The sequence below is a fragment of the Halichoerus grypus genome, chromosome 5 (assembly GCF_964656455.1).
Source record: "Halichoerus grypus chromosome 5, mHalGry1.hap1.1, whole genome shotgun sequence".
Taxonomy (NCBI): Eukaryota; Metazoa; Chordata; class Mammalia; order Carnivora; family Phocidae; genus Halichoerus; species Halichoerus grypus.
In genome coordinates, this window is record NC_135716.1 from 144,923,278 (window position 1) to 144,938,302 (window position 15,025).

At 51.4% G+C, this 15,025-nt stretch overlaps 1 protein-coding gene across 7 annotated transcripts in view; it reads left to right on the top strand.

Moving 5' to 3' along the window:
* The window catches only part of CYB5RL (cytochrome b5 reductase like), a 24,953-nt gene continuing 9,928 nt past the window's right edge, over window positions 1-15,025 (top strand). For 5 of the 7 annotated variants that reach the window (XR_013448174.1, XR_013448175.1, XR_013448176.1 and 2 more), the window contains exons 1-6: window positions 1-80; window positions 2,877-3,168; window positions 4,034-4,182; window positions 7,008-7,095; window positions 10,762-10,908; window positions 14,393-14,596. Coding sequence is in view for 4 of the 7 variants with exons in the window: in XM_036121442.2 (XP_035977335.1) it covers window positions 2,881-3,168; window positions 4,034-4,182; window positions 7,008-7,095; window positions 10,762-10,908; window positions 14,393-14,596 (876 nt within the window). In the remaining 3 variants the exon portion in view is untranslated. The remainder of the gene's footprint in view (window positions 81-2,876; window positions 3,169-4,033; window positions 4,183-7,007; window positions 7,096-10,761; window positions 10,909-14,392; window positions 14,597-15,025) is intronic. The other 2 variants (XM_036121439.2, XM_078073110.1) reach the window with 2 other exon arrangements.

Genomic DNA, 15,025 nt, shown 5'->3' on the forward strand with positions numbered 1-15,025 from the left:
CCCCGCTAGGCACTTCCCGCCTCCCGGGGTGGGGGCGGCACCTGGAGGAACATCGCTCGAGGGGAGGCGCAGGTGTGTAGGTGAGTGGTCTTGATAGATGCTGGGATAGGACCAGGGGTAGAATACCAGTACTTCAAACCTGAATTTAGGGCAACCTTGACCAGTTACAAGCAGCTGAAGCTTGGGCAGGGCACTTCCGTCCGAGCCCCAATGTCCCTCACTGTAAAAATGGGTTAGAAATGCGTAAGTTAGCGTGCCTGCACAGCGCCCGGCCCGTAGTGGATGCACTGAAGTTTCTTGCCTCACGTCCCACTTCTCACTGCTGCGGGGCCTTGACCGCTGCCCCTCCCCGAGCCCGAGAGTGGCCCTGCCCACCACACCAGCGCTGCATCGACTGCGCGCCCCTTTCCCAGCGTCAAGAGGGAGCTAGTTTCCTCCCTTTTCTTCGGTGTTTCCCTTTCTGCCTCCTAGAAGCAAGGCCTGAGCTATGGAGGTGTGCTTTGCTCCTTGCGCCAACACCAGTTTATCAAACGTTTGCAGTGTGTCAGTCGCTGTGGTGAGCATTGGGTTTGCGTTGGTGAATAAAATAGCTATGGAATGTAGAGCGTATGGGCAGAAAGCAAGTAAAGTCAATAAATAAGCAATTGGAACACGCACATGTATTTCCTATTTCTTTTCCCCAGTTGTTTTTCTTTTTAGCACTTAACACTAAATGTCGCGTTTTCCATTTTGATCTTGTCTCTTCCACCAGAATGTAAACTCTATGAGTGCAGGGGGTTTTGCTTCCTCACTGCTCTATCCCTTGCACCTAGAACAGTGCGTAGCACTAGTAAATATATGCTAAATGAATCAATACACAACAGAAATAAATAGAGTACTTGATAGAGAATGAGAAAGGGGAGGTTCAGGGTAGGTCTCTGAGAGGAAGTGACCTTTAAGGAAGGCCTGAAGGGTGGGGAGAGTCATCCCACCAGAGACAACAGCATGTGTCAAGACCTGGCTTAAAGGTAGTGCTTCTTAGACTGAAGAGGTGGAGGATAGGAGGAGGCAGAAATCAGGTCTTTAAAGTTCATGACAGACTTGGCCAACTTCCCTGCCAATTTCCAATATACCAAAGAAAGTAGGGTAATTAAGACACGGAGAAGGTAAGTTTAAGGCAAATACTGATAGGAATAACCCTCATGCTGTCTTGCAATTTACAATTAACAGAGCTTTCCCTTCTCTCACTTATCTTGCAAAAACTTCAGGAGTAAAAAAAGCATAAAGAGGGCTCCAGACTTCCTTCACTCACCATACATACCTGGTCCATAGCACAAAATAAAAATGGGTTGAATTGATAGAACACCATGCTAGGCTGCAAGCTCTATAAAGGTAGAGAGCCCATGTCCTATTTATGTCTTGTGTCCCAGCACCTAACACCGTGCCTGGCTCTCAGACCTTATCTATAAACTGAATGAGCGCTCACCATTCACTGGAGCCTTCCACATGCCAGGCTTGTGCTTGGTGGTAGAATACAGAAAGAATAAGACATCATCCTTGCCCTCAAGGGGGTTGCAGCCTGCTAAACCTTCCTGAAGTCATAGAGCTCATGAACAGTAGAACCAAGTTTTCTGAAACCAAAACCTTTCTTGTATAAGAGAAAGATGTATTGCACACAGAGGGACTGCCCTTCTAAAACCAAGTGGTAAGAGGATTTGGACAAGTTCTGATCAGAAGGAGCCTGGGGCACCAGGCAAGGAGACTGGATTCGAGCCAGGAGGCAATTGGGGAGCTGTTAAAGGTTGCTAAGCGGGAGACTGGTGTGATCAGAGCTGGTGGCAGGTGTGCTGATGGATGGTGTCGGGAGAGACTGGAAACATCCTCTGGGACCATGGGAAGCTCCAGTGTAAATGGACGTGGGAAGCAGGAAAAGTAGAAAAGGTCTTAAAGGCTAGGAATCATGGGAAGTGATTGGTAACCAAGAAACGGGACCTCCCTGTCTTTTAGGAGTTAGGTGACCTTGGGTAAGTTATTAACCCCCCCGCCCCGACCCCAGTTTTCCCATTTAAAAAATGACATCTCTAGTACCAGCCTCATTATAAAGATTAAATGAAATGCAGCAATTTGATGGGTGACTTACCTGAATGAAAGAAAACAGATACAAGGGGCGCCCGGGTGGCTTACTTGGTTAAGCATCTGCTTTGGGCTCAAGTCATGATCCCAGGGTCCTGGGATCGAGTCCCGCATCGGGCTCCCTGCTCAGCAGGGAGTCTGCTTCTTCCTCTGCCCCTCACCCCACTCATGCTCGATCTCTCTCTCTCTCTCTCACAAAAATAAATAAAAAATCTAAAAAAAAAATACTATTTAAAAAAGAAATGATTCTGTTGACGTAAAGGTAAAAACTGGGCAAAGCTGAACTATAGTGGTTAAGTTTGTATGCAAAGGTGGCAAAACTAAGGAAAAGCAAGGGAATGGTTATACCAAAGGTCAGGATGATGGTTACTTTGTGGGGGATGGGAGGTGATCAGGAAGGGACACGTATGAGGGGCTTCTGGGTCACTAGCCAGGTTCTTTGTACTTTACTACTTGGTAGTTACAAAGGTGTTCCTGTACGTAACTGTTGTATTTTATCGCTTAAAATATTTTTAAATTCAGTGAGCTTTTCTATGTGAAGTGCTTAATCCAGCACTCGAAGCACAAGAAGAAGTCAGGAAACTTCAGGCACCAGCTCTGATCATTGTGCCCTGTCTGCCTGCCTCCCCTGCCAGGCAGCAGGTCTCAGGGTTGATTCATCCCTGACCCAGTGCTCACACAGAGTTTGGCACCTGCAGGCCTCAGGGAGAATGGGAGCAATCGAGGTTGACCAGAGTGTAACCCACATGTTTTCATTCTCTCAGGCCAATGAGGGAGGGCCTGGGCCCAGGGCCGCACGGAGTCAGACCTGTTCTGGGAAGAGCACCAAGTTGTCCCTCCCAAGCTGGTCAAGCCCCACTGATGATGGATGAGAGGGAGGAGGATGCCGATGAGGAAGCCTGGCTGCAGCTTCGGCCGGTGGAGCCCTTGCCCTCCCAATGCTGTGGCAGTGGCTGCTCACCTTGTGTGTTTGACCTCTATCACCGGGAGCTGGCAAGGTGGGAGGCAGCCCGAGCCAGCAAGGACAGGAGCCTGCTCAGTGGGGAGGAGTCCCAGGTGAGGGAGGGCTGCTCCTCAGACAAGAGGGGTCGGGGTGGCAGTGTCAGCCTGGCCCCTGCCCTGCACAGTGACTCTGCACGGCAGAGAGGTCCAGGTTCAAAGTCTGACCCAGAGCTGGGCGTGGGGTCATCCCAGGAGTGAATGAGGTTTGGGCATTTTACAGGAGAGAGATCTGTGAGTCATGACATTCAGAGAAGGCTTCCTGGAGGAGGTGCAGGTGGGTGGAATGTTAAAGGCAGTGGGCTGAGACTTAGAAGACATGAATCTGAATTTCTGCTCAGGGTGTGACCTTGGACAAGTAAGCCACTACCACTCAGGCCTCAGTTTCCCCACATGGAAAACAAGGATATTGGATTAGAGCATCTTAAGGTCCCATCAATTTCTAAATTCTGCAGATCTGGATTTTTAGCAGGTTTGAAGGATGAGTAGGTATTTCATACATTGGAGATGAGTGTTCTGGATAAAGGGCACAGCTCGAGCAAATAAAGACTCCCAGATAGGAAGCAGCAGGGTATTCTTGAGAGAACAGAGAAAAGTTTGGCATCTGATGCCTGGGAGAGAAAATGAGGCTTGAGGTTTATCCACGGGGCCCTGCAGTGTCCAGCCAAGGAGGCTGCACTTTATCCTGGGGCTGAAGGAGCCGCGGAAGGCTTCTGAGCAGGGGGAGATGAGTCTGAAAACCTCGGGCCTTCTTAGATCAGAGCATGAAAGGGAGGTGAGGCGGGACTGCTCTCTATTACAAGGAAAACTTTCCCACAGAGATAGATAGCCTGTCGGGGGTGGGGAGCGAGAAAGGTGCTTGTGGCTGCTTGGGTGTCTGTTGTGCCCCAGGTCCTAGCTGTTGGGTATTTTCCTGTTGCAGAGCTGCCCATCCAAGCTGAGCCCAGAGACCTTCCTGGCCTTCTGCATCAGTGCCGTGGACAGACTCACCGAGGACACTTACCGTGTTCGGTTTGCACTACCCAGGAACTGCCAGTTCAGCCTGCGGCCTGGCCAGCACCTCATCCTACGGTACACTCAGGGAGTGGGAGGCCAAAGCTTTGCAGCCCCGCTTTGCCATTTGCTTGCTGTGTGGCCAAGGACAACTTGCTTAGCCTCCCCTAAGCCTCCATTTATCACCTTTAAGATAAATGTAGAGCTACCTGACTCAGAGGATTCTGGGATTGTGTTTTCATAACAACCAACAGCAGCAACAGTAACAGCAAACACTTTCGTGGCATTTACTCTCCAATGCACAGTTCTGCGTGCTCACACCTAGGAACTCCCTGAATCCTCACAAAACCCTGTACGTAGGTACCGTTATTATTCACAAGAGGAAACTGAAGTCAGCGAGGTTCAGTAACTTACCCAAGGTCACACAGTTAGGAAATGGCGGAGCCACGATTTGAAGGCCAGCAATCTGGCTCTAGAGTCTGTGGTATTAATCTAATATTAGTGCCAGTTGAGAGGAAGGACACTTGTCCTCAAGAATAAGGGACTTGCCAAAGATCACACAGTTAATAAGTCCTGCAGCCAGACTTCAAACCCAGACAGCCTGGCTCCCCAGCTACACTCTACCACTCTTCTGAAGGTCCTTCCTCTTCCCAGCCCCTGGCTACCCTCTCCCCCAACCTTAATCCCCTCCCCCGGCACCACCCCCCCCCCCAACCTGCTCAGGGACAAGGCCCTTTGGGAACTGCAGGTGGAGGCATCTGCTAGATGGTTGACTCTGGGTGTGAGGCTCAGCAGAGAGAGATGAGCTCTAGATGTGAGTGTGGGAGTCATCAGCCGGCACCTGGATGCCATTTGGAGGCATATGTGGTATGGAAAGAGGGAAGGACAGAGGACTGAACCCTGGCAACTCCAGCGTTTGTGGTATTGGCAAGAAGGGGAGGAGCCAGAAAGCGGGTCGAGGACGAGGAGAGTGTCTTACTGCTGGTCACACTGTAGCCACTTGCCTCATGCCAACCCCTGGTGTTGGTGCACAGTGTGCCCAGCCTGTGGCCTGGCTGGCTGTCGTGAAAGCTCACTAATCCAGTGGCTCCAGGGCAAGTCACAGCCCCATGCAACCCTCCATCCATAAGTCAGGGATGCCCAGCACTCCCTGCCCTTAGCTTGGCCCCTCTCCTCCACCCTCTCTGCTGCCCCAGCGACATTCCTAACACATGGAGCTAACCATGTCGCTCCCTTCTGGTGAGCCAAGGAGCCTCCCAAGGCTCCAGCTTCCTTTCCCACCGAGTTCTCCTTGCTCCTCCCTCACACTTGCGCCTTGCCCCAGCCTCGTGACCCACTCACCGGTTCCTGGCCTGCTCTGCATTTCCTGCCTCTAAGCTTTTGCCCAGGCTGTGCCCTCTGCCTGGAATTCCTTCCTGTCCTGTCCCCACTTCCACCTGTTGGTGGCCTGCCTCTTTCATACCCAGGAGGGTAGCAAAAGCTCCAGGAGGCCTCCTGAAGCTCCCCGGATGAGAGTGGTCCCTTCGTCTGGAGCATGTCCGTGTTTACCTGTGTGACAGCAGAGGTCACGGTGCTCTTTGCATCCATGCCACGCCACAGGTTGTGTTTATTATTTCCTTGTTTGTCCCCTAAGCATTTCTTGACTATTTTAGTCTAGCTTCCCACTTTTGATGCATTAGGATGGGACCTTTTAATTTTTTATTATTTTTTTAAAGGTTTATTTATTTATTTGAGAGAGTGCACATGCGTGACTGGGGGGAAGGGGCAGAGGGTGAGAATCTCAAGCAGAGTCCAAATCGCTCATGACCTGAGTGAGCCAATCATGACCTGAGCCAAAACCAAGAGTTGGACGCTTAACCAACTGAGCCTCCCAGGCGCCTCGGGATGGGGCCTTTTTAATCTTTCCACATGTCCGAGAAGAAAGTTTTGCACACAGTAGGACTCAAAAGAGGAGTGCTTGGGTGCTCCTGGGAAGCTCTGAGGTGTTGTGTGAGGAACCCGGCTCTGGAGTCAGAGCTAAGGATGAATTTTAGCTGTATGACCTCTGGCAAGCAACATCCTAAGCCTTGGTTTCCTCATGTGGGTTATTGGGGTTTTTGAGGTTTTTTTTGTTTGTTTTTTTATGATTTTATTTATTTATTTGAGAAAGAGAGAGAGAGAGAGTGCGCATGCTCCCAAGCTGGGGGAGGGGCAGGGGGAGAGGGAGAAGCGGGATCCCCACTGAACAGGGAGTGGGACTCCATCCCAGGACCCTGGGATCACGACCCGAGCAGAAGGCAGACACTCAACCAACTGAGCCACCCAGGCGCCCCTGGGTTGTTATTTGTTAAATGAGATAATGTGCACGATATGCTTGATGCATAGTAGTCATTTAATACAACATGGCTGCTACTATTATTACTTGTGATTATCATCCTGGCCCTATTGTTGATAACATCGTAGAGAGGATTCATGCATGAGGTCAGGCTTTGGACTAGGGCACCTTTGAGGGTCCTTCTAATTCTGACACTCCTGGTACATGGTAGTAAGTGTTTTAATAAACGTTAACAGTCTTTATCTTTCTCATTCTGTGGTCAAGAAGAGGTCAGGAAACACCATAGTGATGTCCTAAAAACAGCTGACATCATCAATGGACTCTTTGAAGACTTTCCCATCTGTGATCCCAGTAGAACCACACTACAGGGACACACATTGTTGTTCCCACTTTACAGAGGGGCAGCTAAGGGATCAGTGACCTGCCTGGGTCTCACAGCCAGCAGGTGGCAGTGGGGGAGCCCAGCGCCCCTTTCCTCTGCTCCACCTTCAGAGAGGACCACTGGGGACGACCAGGCCCCAGTTCTCACCAGCCTGGCATATTGTTGAATGCCTGGCTGACTGCCTGACCATATACTTCTCTTTCCCAGAGGGAAGGTGGATGGCTTAGAAATTCAGAGAGCCTATACGCCCATCAGCCCTGCCAACGCAGAAGGATACTTTGAAGTTTTAATCAAGGTGAGCTCACCCACACGGGTGCCCTTAAGATGGTATGGACTGGACTCCGTTTGGCAGCTGGGTCAGGATGGGGCGGTGCCCAGCCATATGGGAAAAGCCAGTGTTCACATGGGAGGAGGCTGGCTTGAGGAAAGAGCAGGGAGAGTAAAGGAAGCCTTCTCCCATCTCCTTCTTTCCCGGGGTGGGGGGGGCTGCCAGCTGAGACCCCAACAGACACCGATTTTAGGAAAAGGAGGCTCAGACTGAGAAAGGTTATGCTGTTCCCTCGCGCTTTCTCAGCTATTCATGGAGAGCGAGCCCCAGGCCCCAGGGAAGGGGCAGCCAGGTCGCCTGGTCCCTGCTGTGCACTGGTTGCTGGGCTCCAGAGAGGAGTCAGATACAGTGCCCACCCTTGGACAGGGGGCTAGACCAGGGCAGGGCAGGACGATGGGATAGATGCCGTGACAGGAGGCCCCAACCCAGTTCAGGGCAGCTGGGGTGCAGGGAAGGCAGCAGGCCTTCCTAGCAGAAGCTGAGTTTGAGCTGCGTGTTGAAGTGAAGGAGTGGAGAACCAGGAGGGAAGGGTGGGGACAAAGCTCTCTGTGGTGGGAATAGCGCGCACAATGGCAAAGGAGGCACAGCTGGGAGAGCTGTTAGTCGCTTGTCCCGGAATAGAAGGGCGTGAGCAGGCAGAAGGTGGGGCGTGGAGCACCTTGTGAACGGAACTACCCTGAGCCCATTCTCAGGGAGTAGACAAGGGCCGGGGCATTGGAGTTGGGCCTTGAAGAAGGAATACAAATTGACAGTGGCAGGGAGTGGCATTCCAGGCCTCAGCCTGGACAGATGACCAAAGGCAAGGAGGGGCGAGACAGGGTCTGTGGGAGCTGTACCCAGTCTGACGGGCAGGAGGAGGGGTGCTCGTGGGGGCAGCCGAGGTGGGTGGGGCCCTTGGCAGAGATGAGATGAACAAATGGCCTGGGTACAAATCCCCCCCAACCCCCCCAGGACCCAAGGACTCGGCACTGGATGTATAAGAGGTCTTGAAGATCTAATTATGTGGAAAAAATAATTAGGTTGAAGTACATGAAACTTCTGATTCTCTAACATTTTTGACTTACAGAAACAGCGGTTTCATACAGGTCAACCTAATATATAGTCGACATTGTCATTTCCCAAACAGAATTCTAGGGAACACTGATATTTAAGAATAGCTTTCCCATCCTTTATCACCCTTGTAGGATGGGGATTATTATTCTCCTTTCATTGATAAGCAAACTGAGACCCCAGGAGGCCCCAGGCTCCACAGGGAGTAAGAAGTGTGGCCAGTGAGTGAGCCTGGCCTCCTGACTCCAGGCCCCAAGCACTGTCTTGGCTCCTGCCTTCCCTGACTGCTGTCAAAGCCCGAGTGTTTATTCCCTCACACAGAAGCTTGGATGGGGTCCCTTCTCCACGCAACTGTTTGTCTGGGAGATCCCACAAATCCTCTCCAAATGGCCTGCTTCCCCAAGCTGCTTGTCTGGGTGTGTTTCTGTTGAAAGGATAAGCCTGGAGACAGTTCTTCAGGGCAGCTGGAGCTCTCCCAGCTGCAAGGCTGATTTTCTCCTTCGTTTACCGGAAAGCCTCTCTTTAGAGAGATGCTTAATTATCCCTAAGCCGCTGGCTGGGAAGAGCTGGAAATGTCTTTGCAAATTGGGAAGGCAGGCGGGTTTTTTAGGTTTCCCTCCCATGTGGGATGAGAGGGAGGAACTCCCATTTCTCAGGCACCTTCTGGGCACCACGCACTCTTTCCAGCTCTTCATATTCATCATCTCCTTTCAACCTCATAACCTCATAACCATCCTGCAGAGTAGATCATATTATCCCACTTTACAGATAAAGAAACTGAAGCTCAGAGTGATGATGTCACTGCCCCAAGGCCCCTTGGGTAAAGTGATCCCACGCGGGAGAACAGAAGTTCAGTGTCAGCCCTGTTTAACAAGTATGTATGAAGCAGGCTCCGTGTGGGTGCTGGAGACACAGAAGAATCCTTCCTTTCTCCTTGAGTGCTCTCTGTGCCACAGGGCCGCTCAAGCCACAGCTGGGGCTGGGCCTCCCCCCAAGACTGGGGCCAGAAAACAGGTGTGCTCGGAGACAAGCCTCCAGCAAGTTAGGAGAACTGTAACCTCCCACCCAGACTTCTTGCAGGAGGGCTGAGGACTTCCCTTGCTTTATGCATATGGTACCCAACGAAGTCAGAGCTGCTACCAGAGGTAGCTGTGGGTACTTAAAAGCATGTCTGGTGACCAAAGCCCAGTCTCCTTCAAACTTGATTATATTCTCACTCCAGACACCCTTCCAGTCCTATCAGAGCTTCCCCCTCCCCCTCACATTCCTGTGTCTTGGGTTGTCCTACCTTGACCATACCACACCTGATGCCCAGAACCCTCTTTGCCTTCCTGCTCCTACCCCTAGTGAATGCAATCTTCTTTTTTTTTTAAAGATTTTATTTGTTTATCTGTCAGAGTGAGCACACAAGCAGGGGGAGCAGCAGAGGCAGAGGGAGAAGCAGGCTCCCCACTGAGCAAGGAGCCTGATGAGGGACTTGATCCCAGGACCCTGGGATCATGACCTGAGCCGAAGGTAGACACTGAGGTGTCCCTAGTGAATGCAATCTTGCCTAACCTACAAGATCCAGCTCAAATGCCTCCTCCTCCAGGAAGCCATCCTTGATCCTACTCCATTGGAAGTGACTGTACCTCCTCAGGGTTCTTTCAGCATTCTGTCCTTTTCATGGGGTATTAGGTAGTCTCTACCTTGAATGTATGAAACTTTGATCGCTCCTAGTTTGTGAGCTCCTTGAGGAGAGGTCTTGAACCTGGATTGATTGATTCATTCATTCATTCATTCATTGAGATATTTGTAAGTCTTTCCCAAGGTGCAGGCACTGGCTGCCTTCATGGAGCTTAAGGTCTAGCTGTCTTCCCTGCAGCCCCAGCATGGTGCCTGGCCCAGAGTGGGCAGGCCTGCAGGAAATGTGGACTGCCCACCCCCATGAAGGAATCCCCTCCACCACCTTTACTTTTTTTAGCCAGCCAGGAGACAGTGACAGGTAACGCAGAGGTTGCAAATGAGTAGCCTGCAGACTGATTGCAGCACAGAAATATATTTGGTTTGGGCCTACACAGTGTTTTAAAATTTAGAATTAATTTCTGACATTTCAAAGATGGGAGATTTTACATGAAAATTTGGATCTCCTGCCCCTCTTAGAGAATCAGAAGATAGGGCATCATCAGCCCCACAAACTACATCCCAGAATCTGCAAAGCGACTCCTCCTTTAGAAGGAGCATTCATGTACTCACCAGTTTACCACAGTCCCCACCACCCCCTGTTGTCTCCCTGATACTGAGAGTGAGTGTCAATTGCCATTAATCATCTCGTACCCAGTTCTTTACTCAGTGTGATGTGACGTGCAGGGCCCCTATAGTCGTGTGGGTCTGAGACCTCTGAAGGTAAGGCTGTCGGTCCTGTGGTTCTTATCTCAGTCTCACCATTTCCCTTCTGGAGAAGCTTCTGGGCCTCATCTGAACATTGGGAATGACAGTCCCAGCTCTGGGGTGACTAGGAGGATGCTCTGAGATAGCACCTGCCAGGTGCTTGGCCTGCCAGCAGGGCTGCACATCAATGGCTGACGTGGTTTGTATTGGCAGCGTGTACGTGTTCCAGTGAGGTCTCCCTGTGTTTGCTCCCAGTGCTACCCGACTGGGCTGATGTCCCGGTACGTCAAGTCCTGGGGCACAGGACACACAGCTTTCTGGCGAGGACCTTTCGGCGATTTCTTCTATAAAGCAAACCAGGTCAGTGCCAGCACACTAGGCTCTCGGGAGACGCCTCCTGCCTGAGCCTCCAGGACCATGGTTTCCATGTGTCGTCAGGCTGTAGAATTGCACTGGTGCCATTCCTCCTGAGCCCAAGCCCAATCCCAAGAGCGTCCTTGAGGTTGGACATGGGAGGAGATGGAATGGGCACTAAGAAACAAAACTGCCTGCATATGCTCTAGAACTATCCGGGATGGCCCATTGCTTAGAAAATCCACACTCACGTACTTGGTACTCAGGACATCTATGCCGTCAGACCCTCTGCTTATCTTTCCACTTTTACATTCTAGCTACAAAACCATGGAGACCACTCTCTTAAATACACCCCATAGCTCTCTGCTCGGGAGCCCACTGCTCCCCAGCCTGAAGGCTCTTCCCCTCATCCTCCTGGCATGTTCATCTCCTTCCCTGATGTGCCCGGGAAGAATTAGCAATTTCTCATCAGTTGGTGCATATCTGGACGGCAGCTTGGCAGTGTGTACCAAGAGTCTTAAGAATCTCCAAATCCTGTGACCCAGTAATTCCGCCCCTGGAAGGCTGTCTTATGGAAAGCATCCAAATGCTGCCTCTTGTGCACATGTTCGTGGAGGCTTTACTTGTAATAGCAGGAAATTGGAGGAAACTGAATATCCAGCCGCAGGGGAACAGTTAAGTGCACTGGGTTACAGGTACTTGATAGAATATTATTCTGGATTTTAAAATTATGTTTATAAATGATGTTATATGCTTATGCTGTAAGCATATAACAAAACTGAATATACAACAGGTTGGGAAACCAAGTTTAAATGCACAGAAAATATATGAAAAGAAAATGCAATGCAATGTCAGTGGCTCTGGGTGGTAGAATTATGGGTGATTTTTGTTTTCTTCATTATACCTTCTAAGTCATCCACAATGAGCACCTATTACTTTTATAATTAGGAAACAAAGCAAAAGAAAAGCAAATGAAAAAGAATGAATCATTCCTTTCTCCCCATTATTTTTGTTTAATATAAAAATAGTTTTATTGGTTTTTTCTTATTATAAATACGGTACATTTACATTACCAAAAAAAAAAAAAATCAGATTTAGAGAGGCAAAAGAAGAAAAGAAAGAACACCTGTAGGCCATCTACCCAGTGCTCCCAGTCCTACCCAACTGGGCTGATGTCCCGGTACGTCAAGTCCTGGGGCACAGGACACACAGCTTTCTGGCGAGGACCTTTCGGTGACACCAGTCTCACTGCCTTGGCAGAGAACTTTCCAGCTCCCCTTCCACACACGGGTGAGACACCCGTGTACATGCCCATGGACATGTGTGTAACAAGTGCATGCACCCACCACCATAGTATTGTTACACTATGAGACACGTGTGTGGTACTGCGTACCTGGGCCAGGCTCTGATGTTCACACTTGCCAAGCTAAAATTTTATTTTCTCCTCACCACAGCTCTTGGGTCTGCTACCCCTGCTTTACAGACATGTACAGTGTGTAGGTTGTAATACTCTTCAGCAGCGTGCTCCTAGTGTCAACCTTGCTTAGGCTTGCATTTTAGCAAGGGTCATTTCAAAGGGACATTTGCAGATACATCCCAGAATCTGCAAAGCGACTCCTCCTTTAGAAGGAGCATTCATGTACTCACCAGTTTACCACAGTCCCCACCACCCCCTGTTGTCTCCCTGATACTGTGAGTGAGTGTCAATTGCCATTAATCATCTCGTACCCAGTTCTTTACTCAGTGTGATGTGACGTGCAGGGCCCCTATAGTCGTGTGGGTCTGAGGGTGTCCCCGTGTTCCCCAGGCCCTTGAGAGCAGGGACCGGGATTGTCCCTGTTTCCCCCTGACCTAGAGGGGACACCTGATGCACATTGTCTTGACTGCCCCTTCTGGGTGGGGCCTCCCTGCATCCACAGAACCCCCCCTGCAGAGCCCCTGCATTTCCTATCCCGGGAGGTTGTAGGGCCAGGCAGTGAGGGAGAAGAGATGGCATCTCACACAGAAACATTTGGCTGCTGGGACGGGCTGAGGCGTGGTTCTGCGCCCGTGGGGACGCAGGGCTGCTCTGGCCCTCTCCCTGGCCCTGTCTTGCTGCTTTGCAGTTGTCTTCATTATAGATGGATATTGTGGCTGCTGTGAGGCTGGCATGTGAGCATCTGTCTGTGCGTTCCTTCCAGACATTCGCAGGTCTCCATGTGGGGCCACACATGGGGCGGACAAGGTCCTGTCCTCCAGAAGCTCACCATGTGATGGGGGACAGACGCCCACACAAATGGTAGCAATACGGTATGACCGGTGTCATGAGGAGGGGGCACAGAGGACTGTGGGGATGCAAAGGAAGGACCCCTCACATGCTACTGGCTCGGGGAAGACTGTCCAGAAGAGACTGCGAGTGGTGGTGGGAGAAAGAGGAGGAGCACGCACACTGGGGACCAGGAGGCTGGGGACACGCACACAGGACAGGGTGTTGCGGCCAGCAGCAGGGCTCAGTGAGGGAAGGAGTCGAACTATCTGGAGCACCAGGATTCGCACCAGGCATCTTGATGGCATCTCATTTAATCCCCACGACAATTCTGAGGCACATGCTACTGTGGGGGAGGGGCTGTTATTTTTTTTACCCATGAGGAAACCAAGGCTCAGAGAAGTGAAAGCACTTGGGCAGATCATATGGCTGAAGATTTAGACCCAGGTCTGCATGACTGATACTCGAGGAAGTATTTCCTGCAGGCATGTGACACGCATTAGCTGTCGATAAAGCTAGTGGAAACCTGGACTGCATTCTCAGAGGCCTAATCTCTAGAATGAAGGAGGTGACTACCTTGCTGCATAGGGCAGGCACTACCCTTTAAAGCACTGACCTTAAAGAAGATCACGCCTCTTAAAGAGACCTAGAGCCAGGAGGTGGCTTCGTGGATTCAGTGATGGGTTGATGGAATTGGGGCCTCTTGGGGAAGAAATTCACTTTCATTGCATGGTTCTTACTGTGTTGGGCACTTATGTACAGTAAGTATCTCAGTCTGGAGAAGAGCAGGCTCAGGGATCCATGCCAGGGCCCTCAGATCTCTACAGGGCTGCCCTGGGGCAGAGAAGGCAGCCCAGAGGGCGGAGCTGGGATAGGGGTGGTGGACTAGGCTTTGGCGGGAGCAGGTTTCAGCTCAGCGTGAGGTGGAAGACCTCTCTGGCAAGGGGGGTCAGCCTATAACAGAGCAAACTGCTTTGGGAGGTAGTGGGCTCCCTGTCAAGAGAAGTGTGTTAGCAAAGTCCTGTGGCGATGGACAGGAGAGCAACTGAGCCACTTGTAGGATGGGCTACACCATTTTATGTTCCCGTTCAGCCTCCAGATTCCATGATTTCTGTGACACAGACCTCACAAGCTGTAGACTTTCATAAGAGGACGTAGAGAGGGGACCTCAGACGGGTGGGACCCCCCGGAAGGGCTGTGCTGTGGGTGGGCTGAGACCTGCCATCTCCCCGTTCTGTTCCCCAGTACGGTGAGCTCCTCATGCTGGCTTCAGGCACTGGCCTGGCCCCCATGGTGCCGATCCTGCAGAGCATAACAGACAATGCAGAGGACGAGACCTTTGTCACCCTGGTCGGCTGCTTTAAGACCTTTGAGGGCATCTACCTGAAGACCTTCCTCCAGGAGCAGGCCCGTTTCTGGAACGTCCGAACCTTCTTTGTCCTCAGCCAGGTGAGCCCAGCGTGCTGACTTCCTTCCCTGGTTGAGACTGTGCCGGCCCCTTGCACCCGTCCTGAGGATCTGCTGTGGCCTCCCTGCCCCGGGGGCCGCAGTAGGAATCCCTGCTGCCAGTGGGAACTGCCACCCTGTGCCTGCAAGGAAGGCAGGTCCGGTTCCGTTTGGTGTGTGTGGATGCAGGAACTGACGCTCGAGAGGTGAAGGTGCTGGCCTGTCCGTGCTGCTGGCTGGGGTGAAGCCAGGATTGGAGCTCCCCACCATGCTTTCCTGCCTGCCAGTTACCCCCTGGCCTCACCAGGTATACAGGCTGGGGGCCTGCGTGTGGAGTCAGTGGGCCAGGCCACAGATGTCCCCAAGGCCGGGATAAGCTCCTTCGGGGTGGGGATCATGTGTCTGGATCACCAAGCGCTCCTCGGTGCTTGG